Consider the following 14,672-nt stretch of genomic DNA (forward strand, 5'->3'; position numbering starts at 1 on the left):
AGTTTGTGAACAATCTGAGACCAGAATTAAGTCTCTAATGTGTATAGTTGCCAAGATATGAACATTTTTTGTTTTTATGGTGGCCATTTTGAAATCAAGATGGCCGCCATACCGGACGTTGGACACTTGGCACCCTCCGATATTTTGAATCTATATACATTATAGAAACTTTGTGCCAAGTTCCATGCTTTGGTAATAAAATGCACAGCTCATGTCATTAACTGCTCTACTAAATGGTCTTTCCACATCATCACATTTCGCTTCATAATTGTGGTGATGTTGTCTATTCTACTAATTGCCACAAGGCATGATTTTACTGAATATACAAACAATACAAAAACCAAAGTCATGTCGACCAAAGTACAAAAACGTTTATTATACTACATGTTTCATACATGCCACTGTCCAGGTAATACAAACATATTAGCCATTTTAAATTGTTTTATAGAGAATGTAGGAGAGTTTCACTTTAAATATGTTTAAATACATCAAATATTTTTTTTAATACATCAAAGCAGGAAAGAATGAAACCCTGATCAAAATATAGAGTGCACGGGTAATTTTAATTTGTGTGTGATCTGTGTTCAGATTTTTAGGAAACATAATCAGTAGATTCCACTTTGTGGAAGGGTCAACCATGAATGGAGCTCTAGAAAGATAGAGCATATAGACAAACATTATTCCTAATATTGAATGAGTATACAGAACGCATTCGTTTATAAATTCACATTTCGTATCCCAGAGCATCTAAATTGTCGTCAAGTAATTCAATGGATGATTCCCTTATCTTGCACAGCAGTTTTCTTAATTCATCTTTATCAAAAACCTGGAAGAAATATACAATACATCAAGAGCTAGCTTGGTGCCAAACTTAATAAAATTAAGTATGTATTTTAAATTAAGTACATAGTATAAATTAAGCCCGTGTTTCCGCAAACCAAAAATTAACTGATAAAAATTAACTGATAAACTGCCTGTGGAAACGGCCTAAGTACACAGCTTAGATTAAATTATGTCAAGAAAATCAAGTTTTGAAGTAGTGGAGTTGAGTGGAGTAGTTAAGTGAGAATGAGTAAGTATGTAAATAGCATAATTATGTATAAAGTTGGAGTCTCATTTCTGTATTCAAAAAATTAATAACTCTCCAACATCTTATTGCATATATTCATTATTGAAAACCCAGACAGCACTCACAATATTACAATGTATTAATTTAATTAATGTTAAACAATTAATTGTTGTTTTTTATTTGTTTTGTAAATGTAAATATACTATGTTGATGTCTGTTGATTTTTGTCTAAATAAATTTAATTGAATTTGAAACAAGCAATGAATAAAGAAACAAATAAAATGAGTAAAAACACAAAATAAACCACTTGCAGTATAAAGTTGTTGTTCCTCTGAAGCAATAACATCAGCCAACATCAGAGCCTGTTTGTACTGCCCTGTAGTGTGCAGCACTGATTGTAGTAAGAACACCAGCAGTGGAATACATAGTTCACGCAACCTCTGTAGCTGAGTTGCCCGTGAATTATCCATTAAATCATCCTTGAAAGAATAAAGTCTTGTACAATAAGACTGATAATGGTGATCTTAGTGGTTAAATTGCCTAGATATCAATGTTAGGGTCGGAGGACCCAAAAGCAAGGCTTGAACCAAAGCAACACAATGCTACTTAGTTTTGAAAAATATGGGGTTTTTTTATCCTTGAGTGAATGAAATTTGTATTTGAAGTACCAATATAGTTATTTCATTTAATAAAGTAGTGTAGTTTGGTGGTTAACTTGCTTAAATATAGGGTCCAGTGGCCGTATTCACCAATCACACTTAAGTGAGATATGTTTAAGTATTTCCCTTAAACTGTATAGACTTAGATAGGACATTTATAAATTTTAAGGGTGTTTCCCTTAGGCTAAGTGTGAATGGTGAATATGGCCACTGGTTCAGAATGTTTCTCATTGCAAAAAGCAGTGGTTTTACTGAAGATTCACAAGACTTTTTTTTATAAATGTATTGGAATTAAAATTGCTTGTGCTTTGCTTTTTATTTGCCAACATATGCACCACATTTTGGATGTTAAACTACATAGTAAGCAGTATTCCACAGCAAAACATAAAGAAGGAGAAACGATGTTAATCTAATACTTACTGTATATTGATCCACCATCCAACCACCATTAGGAAACAAGAGAACATTGTAGATATTGTCAACCACTGCTTTGGTGTTGCTGTTTAAACCATGTTGCCACCTTTCTAATTCCATCTAAAAAGTTGAAATAAGAATTGGAAGAAATTGTGTTATTATCCATGGTCAAAGAACTTCAGAAAATACCTTTACAATGTTGCCTTCCTAGTCTATTCTGATCTAGTAGTAACATATTTCTCAACCAAAATGACGCCTTTACCATATTGTTTTAACGGTTCAAATTCTTTTCTATTTCTTTAAATACATTCTACATTTAGACTAATTCACACTAAGGGTGTCCAATTTTGAGAGGATTGCTTGTAAACAAAATGATAAGCTTGATAAACTCACCTTGAATTCTTTTTCTTCATGTTCATGCTGTACCTTCTGGTGGAATGTTGCACCCTCAGTCACTGTGGGTTCAACTGGCTTCTTATTGTGAAAATGCTCAAACCAATCGTTAAATGTATCTAATGCATTCTAGAGGGATAAACACGATTACAACATTGTAAATCAATAAATTCATGTTCATGAACAGCCCTTGAAATAAATTCATGCTCACTACACAATGAAAACAACATATTTTATTCCTTTCAGCAAAAACAAGCAAACAGTGAAGGGAAGAAGCAGAATGCTGAGGAGGGTCAAAAGCAGAAAAACCAATCACCGTTAATGGTACTGTGACTTTCAGCTCAGACTCAGAAGCAGCGTGCGGAGAAGGGTCAAAAGTAGAAAAACCAATCACTTGTAATGGTACTGTGACATTCAGCTTAGACTCAGAGACTCAGAAGCAGAGTGCTGAGAAGGGTCAATAGTAGAAAAACCACTATGAATGGTGTGATCATCAGACTTCCACAATGTACAAAGGTGAACGTGTAATTGGGACGGGCTTATACATTAATGTGGGCTTATTACTGAGGTGACTTACTAGATAAGCTTTGATACAAAGATACTCTTTGATAGCATTGTCATCTTCAACAGGAAGGCTCACTCTGCCAGCATGTCCCAACCAGTTCTTCATTATCACATCGATAGTGTCTCCTGGAATCTTGTGGAACACTTCTTTGGCAGCGTCATGCTTTTTGATTCCTAATAGATAGAGAAAATATAAAAATCAGTAATATAAACAAAATTAGCATGGTATAAACGTAGATCTTGAGTACACCAGAAGTGTATCCGTCCATGTGTCTTCAGAAGAAGACGGCTACAAGAATAGTAACAGTATGTTCTGCAGATTATGTGATACTACATAAAGAGGTTTAGTTTACAAAGGTTACATGATACGTACCATTACTGTAAGTGAGTGTAGTCCTTGAGGGTTCTGCATACGAAATTTGGCAACAATAAGTAGGCCTGATTATTGGATTTGTATACTAACCTAAGAAAGTACGCATGACAGCATTGCTTTGCTTCAATGCTTCGGCCCTCTGCGATGGATCAAAAACTAACCAATCAATAGCCTCTATCTTTTTACGATCAACCTGTAATAAATGAACATAACTTTATTTGCTTTATTAAATACAGAGCAGCCTCTCAGTAGAAACACTCTGAAAACTCTTATATCAGATAAATATAATACAGAAAAAAACTAATTTCAAAACTTTATACAACTCAAGACATTGGGTAGGTTGACTGTGATTACTTACCTCAGAGGTAGCAGCATCTATAGCTGGTGTAGATCCTGTATCTGCTGTAAATTCAGTGAGATCTCTATTGCGTATGTTTTCAACTACAGTCTTGGTAATCTTGGGTACATCTAAGCCTACAATTTTAAATATGTATATGTATGTAAAAATAATCAAATTAAAATCATATACAAATAATCGATATTATAGTCCTGGAGAGATAGATATTGCATTAGGATTATACACAACTCTTTGTATTTTTGTTCCTCTATCTCCTCCTAAACTACTGTTCCGATGCTCATGCTGTTTACTCTGGGGCACCTTCTAATTTCCCTGGAGTGTTAGATTTCCAAAAAAAATATTATTTTACTTTTTTGTTCAGAGCGATGCAACACAAGCATGGCAATTGCTGGCCATCTTTACAAACCACACAGTTAGATTAAAGAGAGGTCGAAGATACCGTCCCTATTGCCTTGGGAGAATACTATGTTCAAATGCAGTACTGTACCTGCTTCTTCTGCTAATTGTAGGCAATATTTTCTTGTGTCCTTTTCTTGAATTCCTGTAATAAACACAATAAAAAAAATTGACCATAATAATCAGCACATGATTGGTCATTTAAAGTGGCTCTGACCATTATGTTAAAAAGTGTACTGTAAGACTCCTAAAAGCAGAAGTGCTTTGGACTTTTTGAAAACACTGTACAATTGTAAGTCCAAGTGTTTCTGGTTTTCAAAGACTTGTATTTATGAGAGTTGACTGATACTAAAATTTATACAACACAATTGCATTGTGGGATGGATTCTACCTCATTAACTCGCTATGTTTACTGTAATTTACCTTCTAAGAAATGTGCATAGCATTCAACCTGAAGACATTCAGGGAGTTGAGCAGCATAAACAGACACCAACTCTAGATGTTTAACATCAATTAAATTCTGAAACATAAATTAATGCAATAATAATATTAATATGTGCCATGCCTTTACCTAATTACGGTTTCTTCTTTCTTTAATTTTATTAAAAATTGTAGATAAAATGATTTAGTGTGATGAAAATATAGTATAGTGTCAGAATTGGCTATTTGTATCTTGTATTTCTGTATATGACCCGAGTACAGTCTTAGGCCTAGGTACACAAATATGTGGTGGGTGGGATTATTATACTCCGACTGCATTAACAATGAAATTGACCAAAGCTACTAGGGGTTAGGATTGACCAAAGCCTAAATGGGAGATGGGATGACAGTAATACTAACTGATACTTGTTACAATGCTTAACCTGATTACCAGTAAGTACAGGATGATCAGCATTTACCTTTACATAAGCTTCTATGATGGCAGTACAAATCTCTTCTTTACTGTCTAACCCAAGACCACGGAAAAAGAGCACAACATGAGCCATGAACCGTACAAGATGCTGAGATGGACGGTGCACATCATCTTGGAGCCACTCTCCCATTTCTTCAACAAGAGCTTTGAAGAAAAAACATATAACAGTCACAAAACGTGAAAGAACATGGGGTTCACTACAGACAGATTTTCATCAACTAGAACTTTATTCTTTGTGCATATAGTATTTTGATTTATCATATTGAGATTACTACAGCAAATCAGATTAGAAAACACTGTGAAGGCTCAGGCATTTATCAATATTTGCTTATATTTTTGCTTAAGCTGAAATATTTAAGTTCTTATCAAAGATTTAAGGCAAAGTTAAGACAATTTTTTTGCTAAGAAAGTTTGATAAATCCGGCCACAGTTGTCTATATATCAAAGAGAAGAGTCCTAAATTTAGATCAAGTAACATTCTTTTTAGCAATTACATAAGAGCATACATAAGTAGGAGTTTCACATGGAATTTATATAGAATATATAGCATTTCTGTATCTTACCATCAACTTCTCCTAGAATTAAGTATTTCTGAATCAAGTGGTATTTTTGTTTTGACTGCATTTCAATGTCCTAATATTTAAAAATAAATGAGACAGTTAATACACATCCTTGATATATTACATTGATTTATGAGAAAATCAAAACAATTGGAAAAAAAATGTTAAAAAACTTACCTCACTTGGAAAGGCTTGTAAATCTTGAAAGATTTTATTAGTTGTTAATCTGAAAAAAAAAAAAAACCAAACAAAATATGTAACATTATAGACAAACTAGAGCATGGTGCCATGACCATATTTTTGCCTTAATTTTACACCAATGGCAACTCAATTCATGCCAAAACTAGAATTGATACATCAATATATACAATGGATAAAATAATGAAACTATAATATTTCTATATTTCTGATACAAAATATTTACAAGATACGACTAGTATATAAAAAGAAAACGAAATGTATATTTACAATTTATCAAAATAATTATCCGGAAGTGGTTGGCTTTCCCGTCCAGGTTGAACATTTTCCCGGATTTCCTGTTCCACTTGTTGGTCAACCAGCACCCTAAAGTAAGCCCACAGGCAATCATCCCATGAACGACACACTGGAAGAACCTGTGATTACACAAAAATTGTAATATGTCTGTTGAATATCGGCAAATGTGTGTTAGCGTTTACATGTTTTCCTTTTTTAATTTCTGTTCTAATATGGGCATGCCAAGTCCAAATATGGTGTACAATAATGGATCTCTTGTAAGTTTAAAAACTATACCTCTTTAAGGTTGCCACTAAACACAGCTGCAATTGCCCGCTCATACGGGTGAAACCGCTCATCTTGAGACATACGCCAGGCTGTCGCCTTCCAGATATCACGGTTTGGATTGCCTTCTATTGCTGCTATATTACCTGTTGATACTAAACCAAAGTACAACATGTTAGAAAGAAAAATATAAATAAAGTAGAATTCTATAATGCTCCTCAGATTAAAAGGAATGATAAATTCAATGCTACAGTGCTAAACTTACAAGCTTTCATATTGGAATCATGGTAGAGTTTCCAGCCCTCTAATGTTGCTGCTCTCCAAGCCTGACCACATTTCTTGCACAGCCTTTGAGCATCCTCAAGCTGCCCAGCTCGAATCTTAGCAAAGAGGTTTTTCAGCAGCCTAGCCTCATCTTCCTGAAATAATGTAAATGATCACACAATTGAAATCAAATGATTAACAAAATATTCCCTCCTTATGACACTTAATAATTATTCATTAAATTACACATTTTAAGTCTTTAATTTGCAAGTTTCATATTATACATACCCTATCTAGTTCTGCAAGTGGTTTATTCTCCCTCATGTTATACATACCCTATCTAGTTCTGCAAGTGGCTTATTCTCCCTCATGTTATACATACCCTATCTAGTTCTGCAAGTGGCTTATTCTCTCTCATGTTATACATACCCTATCTAGTTCTGCAAGTGGCTTATTCTCCCTCATGTTATACATACCCTATCTAGTTCTGCAAGTGGCTTATTCTCCCTCATGTTATACATACCCTATCTAGCTCTGCAAGCGGCTTATTCTCTCTCATGTTATACATACCCTATCTAGTTCTGCAAGTGGCTTATTCTCTGTCATGTTATACATACCCTATCTAGTTCTGCAAGTGGTTTATTCTCTCGCACAGGTGCGTCAGGATCCATGTGGGATACCAGTTGTCTGTCACTTCTTGATACTCCTGCAGTTTTTTGTTGAAGTGAATGCAAAGTATTTTCCCTGAAATTAAATTTCATTTTAAATTTCAGATATTGAAATTAACTATTCAACCTTAAAAAGCAATAGATAAAGTCATGACATACTCAATCTAACATGTTGATTGTTGCATAGAAAATATGCTAAAGTTAAGTTGTAGATTGGTGTTTTAGTATGTTTGCTTATTAATTCTGGTTTTGGTTAAAAATTTTGTCTTATTTCGCTATTCTTAACAATACTGTACACTTGAACAAATAAAATAAAATAATACATTTATAGTTCAGTTATTCTATTTACTATACAGTTAATAAATACTTCAATCTATTTATAGCATGTTTGTTGTCTTGTTGTCCCTAATAATACTTACCAACAAACTGATTGAGAGTAGAACTCAACATTTTCATAATAATCTTGAATTTGGTCAACAGCATTTCTCTCCAACCAATCAACAACAATTTGACTTTGACGTAGAGATGAATTCCTAGCAAATAAGGAATTTGATATCTCCTGCTCTGATTTTCTTTCCATCTATTAAAAGTTAAGGAATAGATACAATTTGAAACTAGAATTTAATTCGTCACTTTGACGAATTATAGGTGATCATTTTTATCATTTTAATGAAATTAATTTTTTTTTTACATGCACGTACGTTAACATACGATCAGAAAATGTTGATGTATGCCATCCTATTATACGCTTATAGCGTTGAGCCTATTATATGCCATATACATTATGTACAGTATATAATGTATATCTATATACAGTGTAGCATAGGTGAAATTACGGGACACACATCATGTTTTAATTTTTTGGTATGATGGAATTATCAAAATAAACTCGAAGATGACAATTTCGAAAGATAATGAATTGAGCAAATAAATATAAGAATTGGAAGAGAATTTGGCACGTAGAAGCGCTGTGCGCGCTCTTTGAAATTTGTATAACTTTGACGAAAAAGATGAAAAAACTACTTTTAAACTTCAACTGGCCATATGTTAACGTCACAACATCCGATAGGCTTATTTTTTATATGAATTCATATCTACATTTCATCAGCTTTCATAATAAATTATAATTATCAAGGTAACCTTTAATTCTGAAGAGCTGTAAGATATTCAAATTTACGGCGAAGGTGAAATTACACAACCTACGTTATTCAAGTTTTTACGCGTGATGACGTCATCAAAATAAAAATAGTGGCAGGTCATGAGAAAGTCAATTAATTGAGCAATCACATACTAAAATTTGAGCGAAAATCAGGCACAAATTATTAGAGATGCGTTCTATTGAATGTGATAAAATATGACAAAAGAGAAAAAAAACTTAATTTTAAATTCAAGTGGCCATTTGATGACGTCACAACATTTTGTACGTCAAATGTGTACATGAATTCATATCTACAACTCAATGGCTTCCCGAATAAGTTAAAAAAATTGGGGGTCATCTTGCATTCTGAAGAGTTATTTTCATTTTAAAAATGCCTTATTTTTCACCATTTTCAGCACTTTGATGCAATTAATTTGCGCATTTTGTCATTTTTAATGTGCTCGTATAGCGTTATCTTAAGTCGGAATGGACTCAAAATCGGTGAATGTACTAAGAATTGTGAGTAGATTGTGATTTATACATCAAATTTTATTTTTTACACTTTCTAAGAATCGCGTGCGCAAAAACGCGTTTTTGTGCAGTAATTTTTTGAAACGCGCAAATGGCCTAATTCATGCTCTAAATTGATCAAAACTTAATTTTGAGCGTTCTAAATTTTTAACGCGCGATTTCACGTGCATGACCTTGAAACGCGCAACTTTTTATTTGCTAATATTTTTACCCTTGACCTGAAGTTTATGTGTAGTGAATTTCATTAATATGTGATAATGAATTATGGAGATATGATTGATAATGTGATTTCGCAAAATGGCGTATAAATGTCGTCACGGATGAGTGATCACGCTGGAAAGCTTATTAGGATTAAGTTATATTATTTGAAAGATATTCTGAAATTTTGGTAATCATTGACATTAAACTTGTTGAGATAATTGTTACACAAAATAGTGTACAGAAACAATAAAAAGAAAAAAAATAAAGATTTCATACAATAACAATAGGTGATCATTTAGAATTCTAAATGATCACCTAATAATGTAGCTCATCAGGAAGAAAATTACAAAGTCAATGATTGTTTATAACAATAGGTTTATTATGTCAACTTACATCCATCCCTGTATCCATTGTTTCCTCATCTTCTGCGGACTGTCTGTCTTGATACAATGAACCCAGCAATCGCCAAGTACATTTCTCTTGCTCCAATAAATTAAGCACTTCAACTGTTTTAGAAAATCTAAATATAAAACAAAATACAAGAATATATAATTTGACAAAATATAAACCATAAGGACATAAACATTTCATAAAGGGAATTGATGTCTTATGCACATAATTCTAGAAAATTAAGTTCCAGAACAAACTGAGAAAAACAAAAGCCTCTCAAATCTAAGTTTTTGGACCTAATAGTCTAATAGTTCCATAATAAAATATCGACCATTAAAGAATTCTACTAAAACACTGAAAACGTTGAACAGTACTTACTTATTCTGGCCAGGATTAGCTTTCTTTACCAACTTGTTCAACATTGTTACTTGTTCTGAACAAAGCTTTTCATATTCTGCAACCAGCCTGAAGACATCGGTTGGTGAGGAAAACACTCTAAAACTTTTCATAAAGTCCTCAAAAAGACCAGCAGTTGCTAAGGAAGATAACATAAGACGATAAGACGATGCAAATATTTTCACAGCTTAAAATATTGCCAGAAAAAACTACTCAACCCTCCCAATGCAAGACTTTTGAAAACACAAAATTCATTTTCACCATTAGAAAAGATATGTATATTAGGCCATACCAAGGGTGTAGGGTGTTGAGAGAGCTGTCTGTGTTAAAATTGTAAAATAAGTAATCAGCATTACAGAATAGTATCAGGAACATAATATAACAGATCATCCTTACCACTCATTCCTGGGTCATCTTCTAATAACAGATTGACATTGGTGAGAGTAAAGTCTTCGGTCACTTCACTAGGTGTCATGGATTCCAGTGACGCTATTGGTTGACGTAATGGTGTCATCAATAAAGAAGCAGCAAGACGTGTCTGCTCAGGAATTGACATACTACCCTGTTAAAAAAAACATTAAAATCTCAAAATCTTGAAGGGAAAAATAATAATTTGATTTTAATTATGCAATTATTCAACTGTCATGGTTGCAACAGTTTGTTGAAATATAATAAAATGCTTATAATGATTTAAATTTTTTTAATTATAATTCTTATAGAATTCCAATTTTACATAGTATTAAGAAATGATAATATTAAGATGTAAAACGCAGAAATAAACATTTATGAACATTTCTAAATGCCTATTTCACATTTTAAATGTTTGCTACACAAGTAATAATCAATAACTTAGACAAAAATACTGACAAAGTTATGATCATTTAACATTAAAAACTCAAAATCTTTTCTTTAATTTGGAAAAAAAAGTAATAATTTGATTTTATTCAATTGTGCAATTATTCTAACTTTCATAGTCCAAGTGGTTCGTTAAAAGGAATATAATGATTTCAATCTTTATAATGATTTCATAGAATTTATTACTTTTCAAAGAAATAAAACACAGGAATAAACATGTATGAAATGCAATCATTTCTAAACATTTGATTCACAACCAAATAATCAGTAACGACTTAGATAAATTTACTGACAAAGTTATCATTTAATGATAACCCTGTGTGTCAATATTTACCAATGACATAGGATCTGCTGGCATATTCTGAGTCTTCAGTCTTCGTGGTGTTGGACTTACTATGCCTGTTACATCATATTGTGATGGTATTGGCAATTTACTTGGTGTATCTAAAACATATCATAACATAAAATCATATTAAAAACACTCAAAATTGGCATTAATTTCACAATTTACTTTTTTGATATAAACAAATAAAATGTTTATACTTTAGGGACTAAATCTGTGTGTGTTTTCCTAGGTGGATGCATAGGCCATTTGGTTACCAAATAGAAGAGAAAAAAGATTTGTCCAATTTACTTTTGAATTTGATTAATAAAATTGGAGAATTATATATTTATATATGTATTTTTTTATATATTTTTCTGTCTTTATGTTTGTGCATTATGTATCTTCTTTATCTTACAATTACAGAAACATTTTATTTTCTTCTGTAAGATCCATGCTTTTTGCAATAAATGTGAACTTACATGTACTGTACTTAAGTGAAGAGCTGGGTGTGGCTGATACCCCAAGGCCTGGAGTAGCTACTTGATCAAGCAATCCCATAGCTAACAAATTAAGACAAAACAACAATGGAATGATTGGGCCTAGAAATCAGTGCTGCTATTTACAATCAGAACTCGTAATAGTAGCCTAATAATTTAAGAAATTATTTTTTCTATTTAGAAAATTCTAATAAATATGTGGGCCTTTTTTTTATACGTTTCAAGAAGTTTTTCATTTACTTTGTTAATAATATTAATAGTTTATATTATTTGCCATATTTTATCATACAAAGGAAATAGAAGAAGTTTGCCATTGTCAAGTTGAGTATGAATTGAATTATTATGCCATTGCTTTTGGCAGATTTCAGAAACTAGACATTTCCAACATTTTTATGTTGATTGTGCAATCTTATCTCCAATCTAAAAGATAGTACTGTACACATTTTCTGAATTAAATTTAAAATGAATCAATACTATATTCTCTACAAGGAATTATTAGGTCTTTTTATTTTGAAGGATACATCGTCGAATACGTTCACTATGATTCTTAGGCCCTTGAAGAAAACTGTTTCCTTTCGCACTCCTTGAAACTCCTCTAGGAATGGGCGAGTTCTCATCTACTCCAAACGAAAGTGACCTTAGATAAAAACGAAGAAGAAACAAAAAAGAAAAGATAATTATATTTAAAGTTTCCAAGATCACAGTTTAATTTATAAACAAGTTTTAATTAGACAAACAATTTTTATTTAGACTGTTTATATATTAGACACAAATTATCATTTTGTTTCAAAACATTACATTTATTTAATCTTGTTTTGCCTATTTACCTGTTGTAATCATCCTGTCTGAAAGAATCCATATTGTTTATGACTGTAATACAAAGAGAGAGAAATTAACTTAGACCTTTTAGAGTAGGCCTAGTAATTCTAACTAAACTAGCTTAGACTAAGCAACCAATAATTGTTTTGTTGATTTTTTTCGACTTTTCTAACTCTATTTAGTCTTTTGTTTGACTGAGTGAGTGTAGGCCTAGTATAGACCTATTGAATAATGGAATCGGGAAGTAGGCTAGGGCAAAAACTTAATGAAAGTTTACCTACTAGCCTATATACACTGTATGCCTAGTCTACTTTTCGAACCCTCTAGATAGGCCTAGCCCAGACCGGCCCCGGTAGTTGGAACGCCCTCGACGACATTCAACCTACCACGCTGCCACAGGCCAGCTCGGGCCTAGCATAAGTACTTTACCTAGAATTATTGACAATTAATATTAGGTGGCCGTATATTACAATAAAATAAGATTTTAAACCTGTTAAGAAACTGAATTTAAAACGATTAGTGGTTTAGAAGTGGTTTACTTATTGAAATCATCTCTCGCGCCACGACATATCTGCCATTTTTAATTGTCTTGTCTTGTGAAAGGTTGCCAGAATATTTGTAAAGTTATTTCATTTCATCAATTTATAGTTGTGCTGGATGATCTAGTACTACTACAGTAGGCCTACTCTACCGTATATTACACAAAATACCCCAAAAGCCCATAAATAATTTACACATTGAATTTCTCATCGTTCACTTATATGGAAGTATAATAACTCCATATAGAGGCATACCTCCGAGCATCTTTTACTAAGTAGTAAGTAGGTTTATTTACACAACTCAGTCAGAAACAGGCTTTTTTTATTCAATTCAACTAAATGCAAAAAAAATAAATAAAATACATTTAAAATGTATATTACATCATTATTTGCGTAACCACATACAAATATGTTCTGAATTTTGTTTCCTAACCGCATCGAGGACCTTGACTTAATTTATAAAACATTACAACGAATATTCTATTTTCAGTAGAGAAACCACAAACAGAAACAATTTAAGTCGTCACATCATAACTTATGTTACAAAATGATCCGACTTCTTCTCATTGTTTTACATGTAAAATTGCATAAATCATGATTATTTAATGTGTCTTGATAAAGTGGTGAGTATACTGTAGTAAAATTATTTGAAATAATTCCCTTCTATACAATTGACGATTCCAATTTTTTTTTGGACAAGGAAAGGAGGTGTACAATTTCACCCTTGGTGAACTCTCGGTTGTGTTCCATTCATTACCGCTTACATCGTGTTTTGAGCATTTCATTTAGAAACACATTTAAAGTGAACATTTTTTTAAGATGGCTGATGTAGAACTTGAAACTGGGACCAAATCATCATCCCGTGAAGTAGTTACAAGTAATTCGGTGGAGAGAGAACGATTTAGAAAGAGAGCTTTAGCTATACAACGTGAAATTCGTGCTTATGCCACGTCGATGAAAGTCATGCAACGAACTTTTATCAACAAACGTTCGCCTTGTATCAACTTTGAAGACGAAGAAACAAAACAATTTCTATACATAAACCGACTGGAAAACGCTAAATTTCGAAAAACAACCAATCGAAAATCGAAGATTTTTACATCGGCACTACCGTCTGCTAGCGCCACGTTGCTCCCTGCGGGTGGAATGAAAACCGGACCAAGGACATCACTGGATCCCAAGGGATGTTCTCGTAATTTTAGTTCAAAACTCGATAGCAAAACTGTTCCAGAACTTCCCAAAAACATTATTTCGAAGCAAAACATACAGTTATCCCCTCATCACAGGAAGCAATTTCGCAAAGGTTTACTAAAAAACAAATTTGATCACAAATCATTTTGTGAACCAGTTGTTGTAAACCCTCCTTCGATAACAATGAACAGAGGAGAACTCAACGTCCAGAAGACTCGGTTAGATTCTAGAGCTTTATTAAGAGCCCATATTGAACAGGAACATCCACTAATAGGACAACACGGACGGTCTTCTTCCAATACCAGACAGGAACATCCACTAATAGGAAAACACGGACGGTCTTTTTCCAATACCAGACATGATCATTTATTAGGACTACAGATGGAATTAAACGACTCGG

General features: G+C 32.8%; 1 protein-coding gene across 2 annotated transcripts; it reads right to left on the reverse strand.

Annotated features, from left to right (window-relative positions):
- Positions 1 to 346: 346 nt before the first annotated feature.
- On the reverse strand, positions 347 to 13,154 carry LOC144838436 (nuclear pore complex protein Nup107-like). 2 transcript variants are annotated; one of them, XM_078693788.1, is made up of 25 exons: positions 13,033 to 13,154; positions 12,551 to 12,593; positions 12,245 to 12,360; positions 11,706 to 11,786; positions 11,236 to 11,345; positions 10,443 to 10,608; positions 10,029 to 10,185; positions 9,654 to 9,780; positions 7,810 to 7,970; positions 7,340 to 7,466; positions 6,724 to 6,877; positions 6,471 to 6,613; positions 6,168 to 6,313; positions 5,877 to 5,925; positions 5,703 to 5,772; positions 5,126 to 5,283; positions 4,650 to 4,746; positions 4,318 to 4,371; positions 3,831 to 3,946; positions 3,563 to 3,665; positions 3,113 to 3,273; positions 2,536 to 2,664; positions 2,149 to 2,262; positions 1,381 to 1,548; positions 347 to 826 (listed from the first exon to the last, which is right to left on the reverse strand). In XM_078693788.1, the coding sequence occupies exons 2-25, from the start codon at positions 12,580 to 12,582 to the stop codon at positions 725 to 727; spliced, it is 2,841 nt and encodes a 946-aa protein (XP_078549914.1). In that variant the 5' UTR covers positions 12,583 to 12,593; positions 13,033 to 13,154; the 3' UTR covers positions 347 to 724. The 2 variants fall into 2 exon arrangements, with proteins under 2 accessions (XP_078549914.1, XP_078549915.1); XM_078693789.1 differs by having other exon boundaries at positions 12,551 to 12,595; positions 12,976 to 13,111.
- Between the last annotated feature and the right edge of the window lie 1,518 nt (positions 13,155 to 14,672).

The sequence above is a fragment of the Antedon bifida genome, chromosome 3, assembly GCF_963402885.1.
Source record: "Antedon bifida chromosome 3, ecAntBifi1.1, whole genome shotgun sequence".
Lineage (NCBI taxonomy): Eukaryota > Metazoa > Echinodermata > Crinoidea > Comatulida > Antedonidae > Antedon > Antedon bifida.

Excerpts from the sequence above, each read along its gene's own strand:
- LOC144838436 (XM_078693788.1), bottom strand. The coding sequence starts at position 12,582 with ATGGATTCTTTCAGACAGGATGATTACAACAG. Across the intron at positions 7,467-7,809 it reads TACTCTCAATCAGTTTGTTG|GGAAAATACTTTGCATTCAC; the intron begins GTAAGTATTATT and ends ATTTAATTTCAG. Across the intron at positions 6,614-6,723 it reads TGATTCCAATATGAAAGCTT|TATCAACAGGTAATATAGCA; the intron begins GTAAGTTTAGCA and ends ACTTTGGTTTAG.